Genomic DNA, 18,581 nt, shown 5'->3' on the forward strand with positions numbered 1-18,581 from the left:
ATTTGCACACACTGTATATTAGACTTTCTTTTTTTTCTATTGTGTTATTGACTGTACGCTTGTTTATTCCATGTGTAACTCTGTGTTGTTGTTTGTGTCACACTGCTTTGCTTTATCTTGGCCAGGTCGCAGTTGTAAATGAGAACTTGTTCTCAACTAGCCTACCTGGTTAAATAAAGGTGAAATAAAAATAAAAAATAATAAAAAATAAACTTAGTTTTGCTATAACAAAAGGTGGAATACTTGTTGACTCAAGACATTTGAGCTTTTCATTTGTAATTCATTTGTAAAACAAAATTAAAAACATAATTCCAATTTTATATTATTGTGTGTAGGCCAGTGACAAAAAAAATCTAAATTTAATCAAATGTAAATTCAGGCTGTAACACAAAATATGGAAAAAGTCAAGAGTCGTGAATACTTTCTGAAGGCCCTGTATGTTATACTGAGTGACCGACAGAAAGGGGACTGATATCACTGTATGTTATACTGAGTGACCGACAGAAAGGGAACTGATATCACTGTATGTTATACTGAGTGACCGACAGAAAGGGGACTGATATCACTGTATGTTATACTGAGTGACCGACAGAAAGGGGACTGATATCACTGTATGTTATACTGAGTGACCGACAGAAAGGGGACTGATATCACTGTATGTTTTACTGAGTGACCGACAGAAAGGGAACTGATATCACTGTACGTTATACTGAGTGACCGACAGAAAGGGGACTGATATCAACACTCCTACTCTGTGCCATTGTGGATTGGTGCTACAGGAAAATAATTATGTGGAAATGACGTGCCAGTACAATTATGGCTATTACTGTATGTAAGGGATGTTAACATGGGGCTTTCAGCCTTTCAGAAACAAAGAAAGTCTTACAACAGAGCGTACTGGTCTATGTGCTCATTATTCAATGAGCTCAGTTCAAGTCTCACTTGTCCACTTAAAGAATGCTTTGCTTGTTCAGAATTATCTTGAAAAACTTGAGCATTTTTTTTTTTTTTTTCAAGCAGCATGCACTTGGCAATAAATCAACCCGAAAAACACCACAATAAGAAGACATTGGACACTAAGCTTTTCTCCAGATGTTTCCAGAGTTGCGCAATGAAAAATCTTGTTTGACACTCAGAAAAGACAAGTTGTTTTGCACCTTCAGGAAACTACAACCTTTCTTTTTCTCTTTCGGATTTCTTCAAATAGTTCTTCTGTAATTCTGTCTCTCGTTTGTTACCTAGCAAATAGCATACAACTGTCTGTAACATAGTGTGTTTGTGCCTCTCTGGATGTAAGATCCAGCGTCTAGCTCACTGAGTTCTGTGTATGCATATCGGATGTATGCTCCTAGATCACCGTGTTGTGTGTGTGTCAGTAGAGACTAGTGGAACACATCCGGCGAGGAAGCTGTGAACTAAAAAGCTTGTCGGTAGCAGATTTCACTTTTCATTTATTTTTTTTCGGGGGGAAATTGTCAGGACTTAGGACAGGAAGTAGGATGATGAGGGAGGGAGGTGGAGGTGGTTGTCTTGGACTCCCAGGAATGTTACGAGTGTTCTTGTTGGGGACTTGTGCTCTTACGGTCCTGAGCTCTGCAGGCTTGGTGTTCCTTCTGGTGCAAAACATGCGGCTGTCAGCCCACCTGGCCCGGTTGGATCTAAAGCTCCGGGTGCTCTCAGAGACCTCTGACGCCGTGCTGCATCATTCTACAGCAGTATCCCTCAGGGCCAGCAGGGACCCTGGAGAGGAAGCTTCCCACAGGACCAGCAGGGACCCTGGAGAGGAGACTGACAGGTTGCAGGTGCTCTCAGAGGAATCTAGGTGGCAGACATCACCCCACAGGACCAGCAGGGAAGACCCAGGCAGAGAGGAGGCAGAAAGGGAGCTGCAGCATGGCCGACCCCGCAGTAAGAGGAGTCAGGCTGGGAAACACCAGACTAAGCGACAGCAGAAACATGAAGACAGGGATATAATGATGGTGATGACATACTCTATGGTCCCGGTAAGAATCTTCAGAAATGTTTACTACATGAATAACAGACCGTATGTTATATGTCTACTAAGTGAGGTATAGTAGGTTATTTCTTACCTTTATTTAACGAGGCAAGTCAGTTAAGAACAAATTCTTATTTTCAATGACAGCCTAGGAACAGTGGGTTAACTGCCTTGTTCAGGGGGCAGAACGACAGATTTGTACCTTGTCAGCTCAGGGATTCAATCTTGCAAACTTCCGGTTACTAGTCCAACGCTCTAACCACTAGGCTACCTGCCGTCCCAGGTAGATAGTTATTGTAGGTTATTTTTGTAATTTAGTGACTGGATACATTTTTATACTTCTTTCTCGTACTGATTCCCCCCCCGTGGGAATTGAACCCACAAAACCCTGGTGTTGCAAGTTCTGAGCCACATTGGATTATACCATGAGTTATGTGGTATGTACAGTATAAACTGTAACAAGACTCTGTTACAGTTTAAGACAAGACCAGCTGTGACTTTCATGGGTTGGCTATTGAGTTTATTCTGATGCATGTAAATCATCATTTCTGATCGCAACAACGTTAAGTTATTGAAGAGTTTGTTTGAGGAAGGAAAATTCAATCTGGAATAGTTTAATATTCACACTCTCCATATGTTCAGAGTCATTTCCTCTTTTCAGTCTTCAGGGATTAGCAGAAATGTCCTTCCTATGCCAAGAATCATCTCGTTGGAAGTCTCTGATTATGAGGAGGATAACTGAGCATGTGTCTGAAATATATCCTATTCCCTATATAGTGCACAACATTTTAGAATAGGGTTCTATAGGACCCTGGTCAAAAGTAGTGCACTATATAGGGAATAGGGTTCTATAGGGCTCTGGTCTAAAGTAGTGCACAACATAGGGAATAGGGTTCTATAGGGCCCTGGTCTAAAGTAGTGCACTATATAGGGAATAGGGTTCTATAGGGCTCTGGTCTAAAGTAGTGCACTGTATAGGGAATAGGGTTCTATAGGGCTCTGGTCTAAAGTAGTACACTATATATAGGGAATAGGGTTCCATTTGGGACTCATGCAGTGGCTTGATACTCCAGCCAAACTCATCCTATCCTCTGGGCCTTTGGCTAAACTACAGAGGGACCCACTTGGCTGGAGAAACTTTCTGAGTGACACAGGAAATGAACATCAAACCACTGAACAGTGGAAAGAAAGAAGAACCAGGTTCATGATTCATCTAGTTTCTCTAAACTGGAGGTTAACTTGCTGTTATCGATCGAGAGACGAAAGAAACGCACACCTGTCAGGGATTTCTTCGTCGGAGGACGATATGGCGAAATCACCGTCGGAAAATGAGGACCAATATGCAGCAGAGTTGAGATGGTTCATTTTGAACTTTTAATAAATTCCAAAACGAACATACAAAAATAACAAAAAAAAACGACCGATACACTGACAGTCCTGTTAGGCTCACACACACACACACACACACACACACACACACACACACACACACACACACACACACACACACACACACACACACACACACACACACACACACACACACACACACACACACACACACACACACACACACACTAAACACGGAACAATCTCCCACAATAAAACAGACAAACACACCCAACTAATATAGGACTTCCAATCAAAGGCAACACCACACAGCTGCCTTCAATTGGAAGTCCACCCCAATTAACCAAACATAGACATACAACCAACTAGATCAACATAGAAATACGTAGACAAGGAACAGTGCCCAAAAACCCCGGAATACTAAATCAAATGCCCTTACTACAAAAATACCACCCTGAACCACATAAAACAAATACCCTCTGCCACGTCCTGACCAAACTACAATACCAATTAACCCTTATACTGGCCAGGACGTGACAACACCTATTTAGGCGAGGTGCTGGCTAGCGGACCGGAACACTTAATAAAATAATGGAGAACAGCTCTAGGAGCTCAAGATGCAAAAAATATTTTATGTCCAACGTTTGGACAGACAAGCTGGTGTAACCGATGTGAAATGGCTAGTTAGTTAGCGGTGGTGTAACCGATGTGAAATGGCTAGTTAGTTAGCGGTGGTGTAACCGATGTGAAATGGCTAGTTAGTTAGCGGTGGTGTAACCGATGTGAAATGGCTAGTTAGTTAGCGGTGGTGTAACCGATGTGAAATGGCTAGTTAGTTAGCGGTGGTGTAACCGATGTGAAATGGCTAGTTAGTTAGCGGTGGTGCGCGCTAATAGCGTTTCAATCGGGTGATGTCACTCGCTCCGAGACCTGAAGTAGTTGTTCCCCTTTGCTCTGCCGCGGCTTTTGTGGCGCGATGGGTAACGATGCTTCGTGGGGGTGTCAGTTGTTGATGTGTGCAGAGGGTCCCCTGGTTCAAGCCCAGGTTGGGGCGAGGAGAGGGACGGAAAGCTATACTGTTACACTGTCTTCATCAGGGTATAATGACAAACACTTCAGGATGACTCGATTATATAGTGTCAAAAAGACACACAAAGGTGTCTGTAATTATGGTGTGGCCTGATTATCATTGGTTAATTCTCATATATATTAAAATGGCATACGAAAAACATAAATGTACGATCATAGATACAATTTGGCTACATGAGCCTACAAACATTTACAATCACAAAAATCACAAGAATGGCTTCAGATCAAAGTCTATGTTGAGACCGAAGGGACGTAGGGTCTTTAAATTACAGATCCAAGCTGTAGTGTCCTTTAAGTTGCTGTTATTGTCACCGTTTCCCTTTACTTCTGTCTTTCAGATCAAGGTCCTGTTGGAACTATGCAACAGCACAAAAGACATGTGTTTAACAGGTGTGTTGTTGTTGTTGAAATAGCTCTTCTAATATTCTAGGGTACACAGGTAAGAAAAACACATTTGTTTTTTTTGAAAACTACAATTATTAAAATTAAAAACATTAGGTACTGCCTTAATACAGACAGTACCTCATTGAAATGCTGTATGTTGCTTATTTCACATGAAATGGACATGAATACAAAAAGGTACATTCCTAACCATTCATTCCATCCTACATTACAGGCTCACCAGGACCTCCAGGTAAAACAATCAACAACACTTTCCATCAATCAAAGCATGACAAGGGGGAAAGGGGGATACCTAGTCAGTTGTACAGGGAAAGGGGGGATACCTAGTCAGTTGTACAGGGAAAGGGGGGGATACCTAGTCAGTTGTATAGGGAAAGAGGGGGATACCTAGCCAGTTGTATAGGGAAAGGGGGGACACCTAGTCAGTTGTACAGGGAAAGGGGGGGATACCTAGTCAGTTGTACAGGGAAAGGGGGGATACCTAGTCAGTTGTACAGGGAAAGGGGGGGATACCTAGTCAGTTGTACAGGGAAAGGGGGGGGATACCTAGTCAGTTGTACAGGGAAAGGGGGGATACCTAGTCAGTTGTACAGGGAAAGGGGGGGATACCTAGTCAGTTGTACAGGGAAAGGGGGGATACCTAATCAGTTGTACAGGGAAAGGGGGCGATACCTAGTCAGTTGTACAGGGAAAGGGGGATACCTAGTCAGTTGTACAGGGAAGGGGGATACCTAGTCAGTTGGACAGGGAAAGGGGGGGATACCTAGTCAGTTGTACAGGGAAAGGGGGGGATACCTAGTCAGTTGTACAGGGAAAGGGGGGATACCTAGCCAGTTGTACAGGGAAAGGGGGGGATACCTAGTCAGTTGTACAGGGAAAGGGGTGATACCTAGTCAGTTGTACAGGGAAAGGGGGATACCTAGTCAGTTGTACAGGGAAAGGGGTGATACCTAGTCAGTTGTACAGGGAAAGGGGGGGATACCTAGTCAGTTGTACAGGGAAAGGGGGATACCTAGTCAGTTGTACAGGGAAAGGGGTGATACCTAGTCAGTTGTACAGGGAAAGGGGGGGATACCTAGTCAGTTGTACAGGGAAAGGGGGATACCTAGTCAGTTGTACAGGGAAAGGGGGGGGATACCTAGTCAGTTGTATAGGGAAAGGGGGATACCTAGTCAGTTGTACAGGGAAAGGGGGGGGATACCTAGTCAGTTGTACAGGGAAAGGGGGGGATACCTAGTCAGTTGTACAGGGAAAGGGGGATACCTAGTCAGTTGTACAGGGAAAGGGGGTATACCTAGTCAGTTGTACAGGGAAAGGGGGATACCTAGTCAGTTGTACAGGGAAGGGGGATACCTAGTCAGTTGTACAGGGAAAGGGGGGATACCTAGTCAGTTGTACAGGGAAAGGGGGGGATACCTAGTCAGTTGTACAGGGAAAGGGGGGGATACCTAGTCAGTTGTACAGGGAAAGGGGGGATACCTAGCCAGTTGTACAGGGAAAGGGGGGGATACCTAGTCAGTTGTACAGGGAAAGGGGTGATACCTAGTCAGTTGTACAGGGAAAGGGGGATACCTAGTCAGTTGTACAGGGAAAGGGGGATACCTAGTCAGTTGTACAGGGAAAGGGGGGATACCTAGTCAGTTGTACAGGGAAAGGGGGGATACCTAGTCAGTTGTACAGGGAAAGGGGGATACCTAGTCAGTTGTACAGGGAAAGGGGTGATACCTAGTCAGTTGTATAGGGAAAGGGGGATACCTAGTCAGTTGTACAGGGAAAGGGGGGATACCTAGTCAGTTGTACAGGGAAAGGGGGGATACCTAGTCAGTTGTACAGGGAAAGGGGGGATACCTAGTCAGTTGTACAGGGAAAGGGGGATACCTAGTCAGTTGTACAGGGAAAGGGGGGATACCTAGTCAGTTGTACAGGGAAAGGGGGTATACCTAGTCAGTTGTACAGGGAAAGGGGGGATACCTAGTCAGTTGTACAGGGAAAGGGGGATACCTAGTCAGTTGTACAGGGAAAGGGGGGATACCTAGTCAGTTGTACAGGGAAAGGGGGATACCTAGTCAGTTGTACAGGGAAAGGGGGATACCTAGTCAGTTGTACAGGGAAAGGGGGATACCTAGTCAGTTCTACAGGGAAAGGGGGGGATACCTAGTCAGTTGTACAGGGAAAGGGGGATACCTAGTCAGTTGTACAGGGAAATGGGGATACCTAGTCAGTTCTACAGGGAAAGGGGGGGATACCTAGTCAGTTGTACAGGGAAAGGGGTGATACCTAATCAGTTGTACAACTGAATGCCTTCAGCTGAAATGTGTCTTCCACATTTAACCCAACCCCTCTGAATCAGAGAGGTGCGGAGGGCTGCCTTAATCAACATCCACTTCGTCGGCGCCCTGGGGAAGAGTGGGTTAACTACCTTGCTCAGGGGGCAGAACGATAGATTTTGTACCATGTCAGCTCGGGGATTTGATCCAACAACCTTATCGGTTACTGGCCCAACGCTCCAAAAAAAAAAAGGCATCTAGTCATACATGTAGTTATCGATGATCATACAGGATGATATCTGTTCAAGGCACTCCAGGTGTGGATGGGAAGCCAGGAATCAATGCTACAGAAGGCATACCAGGACCACCTGGAGCTGCAGGGAGACGAGGGAAAAAAGGTCAGACAATGTTGGTGGTATGTGATTTTTTCCTCCATGCACAAGTGCTCTATTATACATGTGCAGACAAGTGGAGGCTGGTGTCACCTTAAATAGGAGGATTTGTAATTCATTCTATTCCAGCCATTACAATGATTCCATCTTCCAATTCAAAGTGACACCAGCCTCCACTGGTAAAGACCTAATGAAACTAAATAATTTAAAGAAATCAGTCAACAACAACAAAAGATCCATCCATAACTATCATGATGACCCCCTTGCCTGTTCAGGTCCCCCTGGAGAGAGAGGGGAGCCTGGGGTGAAAGGAGACGTGGGAGACCCTGGACCTCCAGGACTGAAGGACGAGAACACCAATGACATCGTCATAGAGGGTAAAAGAGGGTAGAGTTCTCATTCTCTTAAAAATCCATCTTACTAGATCACCCTACTAGTTCACCCTACTAGATCACCCTACTAGCTCACCCTACTAGTTCACCCTACTAGATAACCCTACCAGTTAATCTTACTAGTTCATCTTACTAGCTCACCCTACTTGATCACCCTACCAGTTCATCTTACTAGTTCATCTTACTAGCTCACCCTACTAGATCACCCTACCAGTTAATCTTACTAGTTCATCTTACTAGTTAATCTTACTAGTTCATCTTACTAGCTCACCCTACTAGTTCACCCTACTAGCTCACCCTACTAGTTCATCTTACTAGCTCACCCTACTAGTTCATCTTACTAGCTCACCCTACTAGTTCATCTTACTAGCTTACCCTACTAGTTCATCTTACTAATTCATCTTACTAGTTCATCTTACTAGCTCACCCTACTAGCTCACCCTACTAGTTCACCCTACTAGCTCACCCTACTAGTTCATCTTACTAGCTCACCCTACTAGTTAATGTTACTAGCTCACCCTACTAGTTCATCTTACTAGCTCACCCTACTAGCTCACCCTACTAGCTCACCCTACTAGTTCATCTTACTAGCTCACCCTAGCTCACCCTACTAGTTCATCTTACTAGCTCACCCTACTAGTTCATCTTACTAGCTCACCCTACTAGTTAATCTTACTAGTTCATCTTACTAGCTCACCCTACTAGCTCACCCTACTAGTTCATCTTACTAGCTCACCCTACTAGTTAATCTTACTAGCTCACCCTACTAGCTCACCCTACTAGTTCATCTTACTAGATCATCCTCAACTACATTTGAGCTACTAACACTTATTTTGCAGATAGTTACAATTGATGTTTTACTTGCAATGATCATAATTGTATTACATACTGTAACTGTTAGTTTATCTGAGAAGCCTGTTCAGATCCTGTGCCTCTGGTTGTGTTTGAAGGGCCTCCGGGTCCAAGGGGCCCTCCTGGCCCTGCCGGTCCCCCTGGTCTACCTGGCTGCCCAGCGACCTTAGAGGACCCAGAACCCTCTAGAAATTGGACCATGAGAGCACACTTGTTAGAGAACACCTGTCTCCGTCAAGCCAACATGTCTGACTCTCTGGGTGAGTATGCTGTCAGAGATTCCACCAACAATGACATGCATTCATCCTCACTGTCACTGTAAAACACCGTTCCATTTTTCTCTAAACCTCTTAGGTACAGAAAATACAGCCACAAGCAGTAACACCTTGAATGTAACCAACGCAGAGAATGTTAATCGAACCATCAGAGTAGATATCCATCAAGCCAACATGTCTACGGGTAAGCGTACTGTCCTGGCAGAGATTCCAACCAAAAACAACTCAGAATTACCAAGTATGAACATACGTTTATTCCTCTCTCTCTCCCCTTTTAGAGTCAGCGAATCTAGCCGCAAGTAATGACACGTTGAGTGAAACTGACACCGAGAACGAGGAAGCAAATGACCGACAAATGACATACACAAAGATTGTGGAAGAAGGACCTTTGAACGCAACTGAGAGCAAGATTGTGGAAGACGGACCTTTGAACTCAACTGACACTGAGATTGTGGAAGAAGTACCTTTGAACGCAACTGACAGCAAGATTGTGGAAGAAGGACCTTTGAACGCAACTGACAGTAAGATTGTGGAAGAAGGACCTTTGAATGCAACTGACAGTAAGATTGTGGAAGAAGGACCTTTGAACGCAACTGACAGCAAGATTGTGGAAGAAGGACCTTTGAATGCAACTGACAGTAAGATTGTGGAAGAAGGACCTTTGAACGCAACTGACAGCAAGATTGTGGAAGAAGGACCTTTGAATGCAACTGACAGTAAGATTGTGGAAGAAGGACCTTTGAACGCAACTGACAGTAAGATTGTGGAAGAAGGACCTTTGAATGCAACTGACAGTAAGATTGTGGAAGAAGGACCTTTGAACGCAACTGACAGTAAGATTGTGGAAGAAGGACCTTTGAACTCAACTGACACTGAGATTGTGGAAGAAGTACCTTTGAACGCAACTGAGAGCAAGATTGTGGAAGACGGACCTTTGAACTCAACTGACACTGAGATTGTGGAAGAAGTACCTTTGAACGCAACTGACAGCAAGATTGTGGAAGAAGGACCTTTGAACGCAACTGACAGTAAGATTGTGGAAGAAGGACCTTTGAATGCAACTGACAGTAAGATAGTGGAAGAAGGACCTTTGAACGCAACTGACACCGAGATTGTGGAAGAAGCAGCATTTAAGAAAACTGGTATGAAACTATTTAAATCTATAAAGGGGTTGAATTAGAATGGTGAAGGTATTGAAATTGTCTTCATAATTGATAGCATTTTATATTAATTTTCAGCAGAAATCTTCTCTGCTCCCCCCAATGACACCTTGAATGTAACCGACACAGAGGATGCGAAAGAAGCACCTGTTTGGAAAGCTGGTATCAAAACTATTTCTACATAGGCAATATAGGGGGTTCAATTGGGATGTTGAAGGTAGATTATTTTTCTTTATAATTGGTTGCATTTTGTCAACAGAAGGCCTTAAAGTCTTCACTGTTCCCTCCAATGTAACCACAGCATTTAAAAGGTACAGTCTGGAAAGCTTAGTTTGTACTACTGTACTGTACCTTCAACATTTACCTCATGAGCGCCCCCTAGTGGAAACTGTTGCTTAGTGAAGTCTTTTACGTCATTTCAAACATTGTCATTATTTAATTTCCATGTTTCTCTTTTGTATCCATAGAAGACATTATCAAAACAATAACATGCTTTCCAAACGTCACTAAAATGGAAACTACATTTGGAGTTTGGATGCAAGATGCAGCCCAGGTGAACGATAACCACATTTGGATGGCTGAACACTTTTCAGGTACAGTACTTTTGGCAAGTCTTAAAGAAAAGACCAGTAATAATGAGGAAATATGTTTTATAATAGGGAAAACTCAGGCGCAAAGAAATAAATCAGCTGGTACAATACATAAAGTTGATATAAAAGTTGCAACAATGAAACAATTTCCAGCAGAAAGATACTGTGTGTTCGCGATTTACATTTATTTGGCTTTCAGGTCGAGTCTTGCAGGAGTACAAGAGCATTGCATCATTTTCTAACAGCAGCAGCAGGTCTATTGACATGAGGAAGTTCTACCAGGGTTGTGGACACATCATCTACAATGGGTCGATGTACTATCACAATGCAGGAACCTCGAAAGTTGTCAAGTAGGCGTTTCTTTACTGCAGTTTAAAGCAACGCATATATTATCAGATATGTTTTTTCAATATCTTGTACAGGATTCTAAGTATTTGACCCCATTCTCAATATTTTACAGGGATAACCTGAAGACCAGGAGATTACAGACACTGGCCGTTGAGAATGCTCTTTACCACAATCGAACCTATCTCTTCCACAACTCCAAGACATACTTTAAGTTTGCTGTGGACGAGAACGGACTGTGGCTCATATATGCTTCAGTTGTCAATGGGACCATGATGGTTGCCAAGTTAAACCATAAGAGGTTTTCTGTGTTGTCTGTGGTTAGCACGTCCTATCCTGTACTGAACGCTGGGAATGCTTTTGTTGCATATGGAGTTCTGTATATGACTGACACCAAAGACACAAAAGTCACACATGCCTTTGACTTAATGAAAGAGAAACCTTTGAATGTAAATTTGGATCTCAGATCAGCCAATGGTATTATGGCTATGTTGTCATATTATCCCCGAAATCAACTTTTGTATATGTGGGACAACAGCTATGTGAAAATATGCAAGGTTTATTTTTTTTAGTTTGGATCAAAAAGTCTAGTCAAATGTTATGGTCGTAAATAAATCTTATGGTCGTAAATAAATCTTATGATCGTAAATAAATCTTATGATCGTGGGAGACATTCTGCCTAGGAGAATACAGCCATACCTTGAATGTAACCAATGCAGAGAAGGTTCTATTAACAAATCAGAGCACACACCCATCAAGCCAACATGTCTATGATTGTCCTGGCAGAGTGTTCTCATTTTTTAAGAATTTGAATGTCATAAAATATATATTTTTGTATAATATTTGGCATCGGGTTTTTTTTTTTCTTCTTCTTCTCATTCATTTTGTACAATTACCAATAAAAACATGTTTTCTTTTCATATTTTACAGTAATTCTCTACCTGATCCTCAATTCAATCAACTGTAAATCCAGCCCTCATTCCCCTTCAAAGTTTGATAATGCGAACCACTACATATGCTAAAGTCTGACCTCAAAACATAAATAGAAAAAAACTAAATTCTGTAACAATGCGAACAGAACAAAACAGAGGTACCAAGTAGGCCTAGTAAACAGAATATCAGATCAATAAAGGCATGACACAATCTATATTTAGGCTAGTTAACAACACAGTAAACAAAAGGTGAATGGAGACCCAAATAACCAAAACATAGCCTACAGTCTACTACAGTGAGATGCAGTCTACTACAATAAGATGCAGCCTACTACAGTGAGATGTAGCCTACTACAGTGAGATGCAGCCATGCACAACTGTCTTGCCGAACAAATAGGTCTATAGGCTGCTTCAATCATTCAAAATCACAGCGGAAGCCAATCCAGGAAGAAAATTAAAAAAAAAACATGAAAATATGCACCGCCCTATGGGACTCCCAATCACAGCCAGATGTGATACCACCTGGATTCGAACCAGGGACTGTAGTGACACCTTTCGCACTGAGATGCAGTGCCTTAGACTGCTGCGCCACTCGAGTCTAGCTGCTCCAGTGGCTTTCCATAGCCCTCCTACACACACCGTAGCGTGTTCTTTCCATTGTGCTGGCGGAGCGGAGATACAGATTTTGCGCCATCTTGTCACTCAATTATTTGAACTTTTTTGCTAGTTTTATAAAGGGACATAAAACTGAAACTGAGGGGGCTCGGACACTTTTTGCCCCCTCGTGGTGCCGGGGCCAATGGGGGCCCCGGCACCATCCTTAAATTGGAGGCCCCATCCTTAAATTGGATAATTCTGCATTTTTCAAACATTATACTTAATTCTATGTAAAAAATTTAAAAAGTGTATATTTTTCTGCATACCTCTTGCTTGAGCTGTCTGGTGGCTATTTTTTTAATAAACAAAATATGTTTCTCTGATAAAATATTGAAAGGACTGTGAGTCTCATTCAGTACATTTTGATTTTGGTTGCTTTTTCCTAAAGTCTACCAACTTTGCCAACAGGCATGCCAGCTAATATAGTTAGTTATACAAGATGGCTACTCTTAACTTGATTGAAAGTCTGAAATTGATTACTAGCTAGTTATGAGTTTGGGAACCTATCTGGGCTGTAGTTATACAGCGTTTAACGAATCAGCAAGTCTGAAATTGATTACTAGCTAGTTATGAGGTTGAGAACCTATCTGGGCTGTAGTTATACAGCGTTTAACGAATCAGCAAGTCTGAAATTGATAACTAGCTAGTTATGAGGTTGAGAACCTATCTGGGCTGTAGTTATACAGCGTTTAACGAATCAGCAAGTCTGAAATGTCCCAGTTTCCCGATTAGCACGTAAACAAGCGGGGTTACCCCATACTACCTGGACGGTAACACATTGGTTATGAAGGACATCGTTGACCTGTTACCCTTAAAACAGTCGCAGTGACTCGACAAAAAAATAAATAATTGTGCTCCGGGAAGAAAACTGTCAAAAACTTGTTTTTGGTTCCATCGTGCTCTTTTACGTAGTCGACAGGTAAAGTTAACTGGCTAGTAAACTATTATTGTTAAGTCTTACATTTTTGAGTCTCTTAAACATGTCACATAGCTAACCAGTTGACATGTTTAGTTATATTTCACCGGTTAGCTAGATAAATGACCTTTTTTCCGGAATGCTCACTTGTTTTTCTGTCGTTAGCCGTGTTTGCTAGCTAAAATTAGCAAGTTAGCTTCCCCACTGGCTTCCAAGTCCGGCTTTGGCCTTCCAGCTCCAGGGGAAGTTATTTCTATTTCAACTTTGTATAATAGCTTTGTAAATCACGTAACTAGTTGAGCCCGCTGCTACTTGTTGACGGGTGAAACTGAATAACTAGTTAGCTGTATTGTTAGTAAGGAGTTTAGTTCCGTCAGATTTGTGTTTGTAATGTTACTGATGCTAGCTACCAATGTCCTAGGTAACTACAGTACCTAACAGCTGCCCGGGATGATTCATGCTGGTTAGTTTTAATCCTGTTTATTATTATTTATTTATTTTAATCTGTGTTTTATTTGCTAGACATTGATTGACTAAAGTATGTCCTGCACATGCACATCATCGGCCGTGAGGATATTCTTGAATTCAGCACACAGAGGTAAGAACACTTTGCAATCTTGAGAAATTGTCAAGTTATTAACTACAGTAATCTATCTAAACGCGTCTCTAGAGAAACTACGTGACAATGACCTCGTTAAGTCGTTTTTGAAAACAGGTCGTCCTGTTGCATTGCTTTTACATTTAACATCTTTTGACACATTTGGTGTGAGAATTGTGTGCAATGTCACATGCGGCAGCTAGCTATATTTCCGTAATACCAAATGTTGATGTTGACATTTGTAAACAACACGTTAGGCTCCGTCCTAATTCATGATTTCCGGGAAAGGCTGATCTAATGATTGGCTGATGGGGGAGGAAACAAGGCATAGCATTAGAATGAATCATTCTATATCTATGGAACGGGGAAGTTAGCCTGACCTAATATGAATCATGGCCATCCAGAAATAAAATAAGTACAAGTTTATAGATTTATAATATAGGCCTAAACATTTGGTTGCGTTGTGTTTCTGTTGTACAGGACTGTCTGGTTCTCGTGTTCAACTGTATGCTTTGAGCAGACCTAGTTCATGTGAAGCTCACCTACATCCCAGAGTCCGAGTGAGATCCTTCCATGAAACGGCAGTATGTTTCGTTGCTAAAGATGGAACAACCAAGGATGGATCCAGCGACGATGGAAAGGTAAACTTGATTCCGTTGGATTAGGACATATCTGTTTGCCGCTTTACAGAATGAATCACCCAGTGGTGACTAGCTTGGACCCAGATCTGTTTGTGCTGTCAGACGGCTTGTTCCCAGATCTGTTTATGCTAAGCGGTGACATCTTGATTTAATGATGGAACTGACCCCCATCTCTGGTGGTGACATCATAATTGAAATGGAACTAACCCCCATCTCTGGTGGTGACATCATAATTTAAATGGAACTGACCCCCATCTCTGGTGGTGACATCATAATTGAAATGGAACTGACCCCCCATCTCTGGTGGTGACATCATAATTGAAATGGAACTGACCCCCATCTCTGGTGGTGACATCATAATTGAAATGGAACTGACCCCCATCTCTGGTGGTGACATCATAATTGAAATGGAACTGACCCCCATCTCTGGTGGTGACATCATAATTGAAATGGAACTGACCCCCATCTCTGGTGGTGACATCATAATTGAAATGGAACTGACCCCCATCTCTGGTGGTGACATCATAATTGAAATGGAACTGACCCCCATCTCTGGTGGTGACAAGACACAATAATAGACTTTCTAATAAATACACAGTGGTTTTCAACAAGTGACAATGACATAGCTTCCTATCTGTGGCTACATTGTTTTTCCTGCTGTGTTGCATTCATGATAGTATGTCTCTCTCTCTCTCTCTATTGTGTTGATCATATGCAGAAGAACCTCAGTGAAGGAAAGAGACCTTCGGCCTCTTCTGGTGGATCAGGGAAGGGGGGTAACCAGCTGCACTGTCCCAAATGTGGAGACCCATGTACACATGTGGAGACCTTTGTATGTGAGTACCTTTTAAAAAAAAAAAAAAGATATGATGTTCACACAGGCTGTATTTTCTAAAGATTCAAGTTGTAGAAAAAGCAGTGGTATAAATGATTTGACTTGTCACACAGTCACTACTATTGTATGAAATCAGAGATGGATAAGGGAAACATTTCCAATTGTATACATTTTTTTTTCTCCCCCAGCGTCAACACGTTTTGTAAAGTGTGAGAAATGCCATCACTTTTTCGTGGTGCTCTCTGAGACGGACTCTAAGAAGGGTCTGAATACAGAAGCAGAGTCGCCCCCTGAGGCTGTCAAAATAGCCTTCACACAGAAACCTCCCCCGCCACCCAAAAAGGTACAGCGCACCAATGACCATAAACAGGAACTGGTTCTTGTTTCACCTGTTTTTTGTTGTTTTGGTTTTAGTTTTTATGATGTGATGGTTATCTTCAAACAGGAATTACCCTGATGACGCTGCACGGTATAGCTGGAGCTATAATGCATTACCTACATTTTATTTTATTTTTTTTTTTTTTTATTTTTTTCTTCTCTTCTTCGGGGCACTGAGCAAATTTCAGGTCTGCTGAGCGCAAACTTGAACGTTGTGAAAATTCTGTACAACTTCCAGAGCGCGTTTACTGTGAACACTGAGGCTGTACCTGCTTTAAGTTACAGTTTTAACAGTGGACAAGTAGGCTACTGTGGCTATTTGATCATAATGTAGACCTACCAGAGTGGCCTACCATCAAGAACAATGGAGAAAATGCATCCCATAACATTTTTTTAATTATATAAACAAATGTTGAGGTAGGCTATATGATCACACCGGTAATAGATCTGTTGTTGTATTACTTTTGAGGCACAGCTGAGTGAGCATACATTTAAATTATTAGCGTTTTATTTCACTGGGCTGATGGTGCCTGCATCTGATGGTCAGTCTCAGTGGAGGGAGAGAGCAGCAGACTGAGGGTCAGTCTCAGCGGAGGGAGAAAGCAGCAGACTGAGGGTCAGTCTCAGCGGAGGGAGAGAGCAGCAGACTGAGGGTCCGTCTCAGCGGAGGGAGAGAGCAGCAGACTGAGGGTCAGTCTCAGCAGAGAGAGAGAGCAGCAGACTGAGGGTCCGTCTCAGCGGAGGGAGAAAGCAGCAGACTGAGGGTTCCTTTCTCAACATTCCTCCACTCTCCCTTTCCTCCACTGTCACTGAACAAAAGGGGTCACCGTCTTCCAACTGAGGGCGAAACTCGAGTCGCACCTGTCGTGACTTGACTTTAACATTAGTCTGAAGACAGTTGATTAGATAAATAACAAACTATGTTTAATTGTTACCTGATTTTTTTTAATTAATCATGTAACAATTAACTCATTAGGATCTGGGGCACCACGAGAGCGGTTCTTTAAAGAGTTACCATCTCCCGGATTAAACTCTAAAGGTCTTTACCTATCACATCCATAAACAGTCAACTTATTAATCATAACCTTGTATCATATCATCATTCTAAACAGTCGAAACCCCTACCTATATGTACATAGCTTCCTAAATTACCTCGTACCCCTGCACATCCATTTAGTACTGCCTGTATAGCCATGTTATTTCTATTCGTTATTCACTGTGTATTTATGACTCGTGTCATCATTTAAATCAATCATTATTCAATCAAAATGTATTTCTAAAGGCCTTTTTACATCAGCCGATGTCACAAAGTGCTGTACAGAAACCCAGCCTAAAACCCCCAAACAGCAAGCAATGCAGATGTAGAAGCACGGTGGCTAGGAAAAACTCCCTGGAAAGGCAAGGAACCTTGGAAGAAACCTAGAGAGGAACCAGGCTTTGAGGGGTGGCCAGTCCTCTTCTGGCTGTGCCAGGTGGAGATTATAAGAGTACATGGCCATTAAGAACAGATTGTTTGTCAAGATGTTCATAGATGACCAGCAGGGTCAAATAATAATCGCAGAACAGTTGAAAATGGAGCAGCAGCACGACAAGGTAGCACATCTGGTGAACAGGCCAGGGTTCCATAGCCCCAGGTAGGACAGCAGAAAGTGGATCAGCAGCACTGGAGACGAGGATAGCCAGAGGCATGGTCCTAGGGCTCTCGTCCTCCTGGAGGGGAGAATTAGATGGCGCGTTCTTAAGAATACACAGGACACCAGATATAACAGACTGAACCCAGCCCTGGCACAGAGTGCTGCAGCATAGAGACTGAGACAGGGGGAGGTCAGGGAACACTGGGGCCCCATCCAACAATACCCCCCGGACAGGGCCAACCAGGAAGGATATAACCCCACCCACTTTGCCAAAGCACAGCCCCCACACCACTAGAGGGATATCTACAGACCACCAACTTACTGCCCTGAGACCAGGCTGAGTATAGACCCCACACCACTAGAGGGATATCTACAGACCAGGCTGAGTATAGACCCCACACCACTAGAGGGATATCAACAGACCAGGCTGAGTATAGACCCCACACCACTAGAGGGATATCAACAGACCAGGCTGAGTATAGACCCCACACCACTAGAGGGATATCAACAGACCAGGCTGAGTATAGACCCCACACCACTAGAGGGATATCAACAGACCAGGCTGAGTATAGCCCCCACACCACTAGAGGGATATCAACAGACCAGGCTGAGTATAGCCCCCACACCACTAGAGGGATATCAACAGACCACCATCTTACTACCCTGAGACGAGGCTGAGTATAGCCCACAAAGATCTCCTCCACCGCACGAGCCCGAGGGGGACGCAAAACCGGACAGGAAGATCAAGTCAGTGACTCAAGCCTGGCACGACGTGACACAGCCCTCCTAGAGCACCAGTAAGCCAGTGACTCAGCCCCTGTTATATGGTCCGAAGCAGAGAATCCCAGTGGAGCAAGGGCGGTTCGTCACTTCAGTGCCT

At 43.2% G+C, this 18,581-nt stretch overlaps 2 protein-coding genes across 4 annotated transcripts in view; both read left to right on the top strand.

The window, feature by feature from the left end:
• Nucleotides 1-848: 848 nt before the first annotated feature.
• LOC106561785 (gliomedin) lies at nucleotides 849-12,028 on the top strand. 3 transcript variants are annotated; one of them, XM_014126026.2, is made up of 12 exons: nucleotides 849-2,003; nucleotides 4,774-4,825; nucleotides 5,052-5,069; nucleotides 7,413-7,502; nucleotides 7,772-7,873; nucleotides 8,839-9,000; nucleotides 9,095-9,199; nucleotides 9,294-10,157; nucleotides 10,254-10,337; nucleotides 10,643-10,768; nucleotides 10,965-11,115; nucleotides 11,226-12,028. In XM_014126026.2, exons 1-12 carry the CDS (start codon nucleotides 1,500-1,502, stop codon nucleotides 11,680-11,682), a joined length of 2,715 nt encoding a protein of 904 aa, XP_013981501.2. In that variant the 5' UTR covers nucleotides 849-1,499; the 3' UTR covers nucleotides 11,683-12,028. The 3 variants fall into 3 exon arrangements, with proteins under 3 accessions (XP_013981501.2, XP_013981502.2, XP_013981503.2); XM_014126027.2 differs by having other exon boundaries at nucleotides 10,257-10,337; XM_014126028.2 differs by lacking the exon at nucleotides 10,254-10,337.
• A 1,306-nt stretch (nucleotides 12,029-13,334) lies between these two features.
• Nucleotides 13,335-18,581, top strand: part of LOC106561783 (ATP-dependent Clp protease ATP-binding subunit clpX-like, mitochondrial) — a 34,440-nt gene continuing 29,193 nt past the window's right edge. The window contains exons 1-5 of the mRNA XM_014126024.2: nucleotides 13,335-13,618; nucleotides 14,138-14,213; nucleotides 14,694-14,854; nucleotides 15,573-15,690; nucleotides 15,878-16,032. Of these exons, the coding sequence (XP_013981499.2) occupies nucleotides 14,156-14,213; nucleotides 14,694-14,854; nucleotides 15,573-15,690; nucleotides 15,878-16,032 (492 nt within the window). The 5' untranslated portion in view covers nucleotides 13,335-13,618; nucleotides 14,138-14,155. The remainder of the gene's footprint in view (nucleotides 13,619-14,137; nucleotides 14,214-14,693; nucleotides 14,855-15,572; nucleotides 15,691-15,877; nucleotides 16,033-18,581) is intronic.

This window comes from Salmo salar, chromosome ssa10, assembly GCF_905237065.1.
Source record: "Salmo salar chromosome ssa10, Ssal_v3.1, whole genome shotgun sequence".
Classification (NCBI taxonomy): domain Eukaryota; kingdom Metazoa; phylum Chordata; class Actinopteri; order Salmoniformes; family Salmonidae; genus Salmo; species Salmo salar.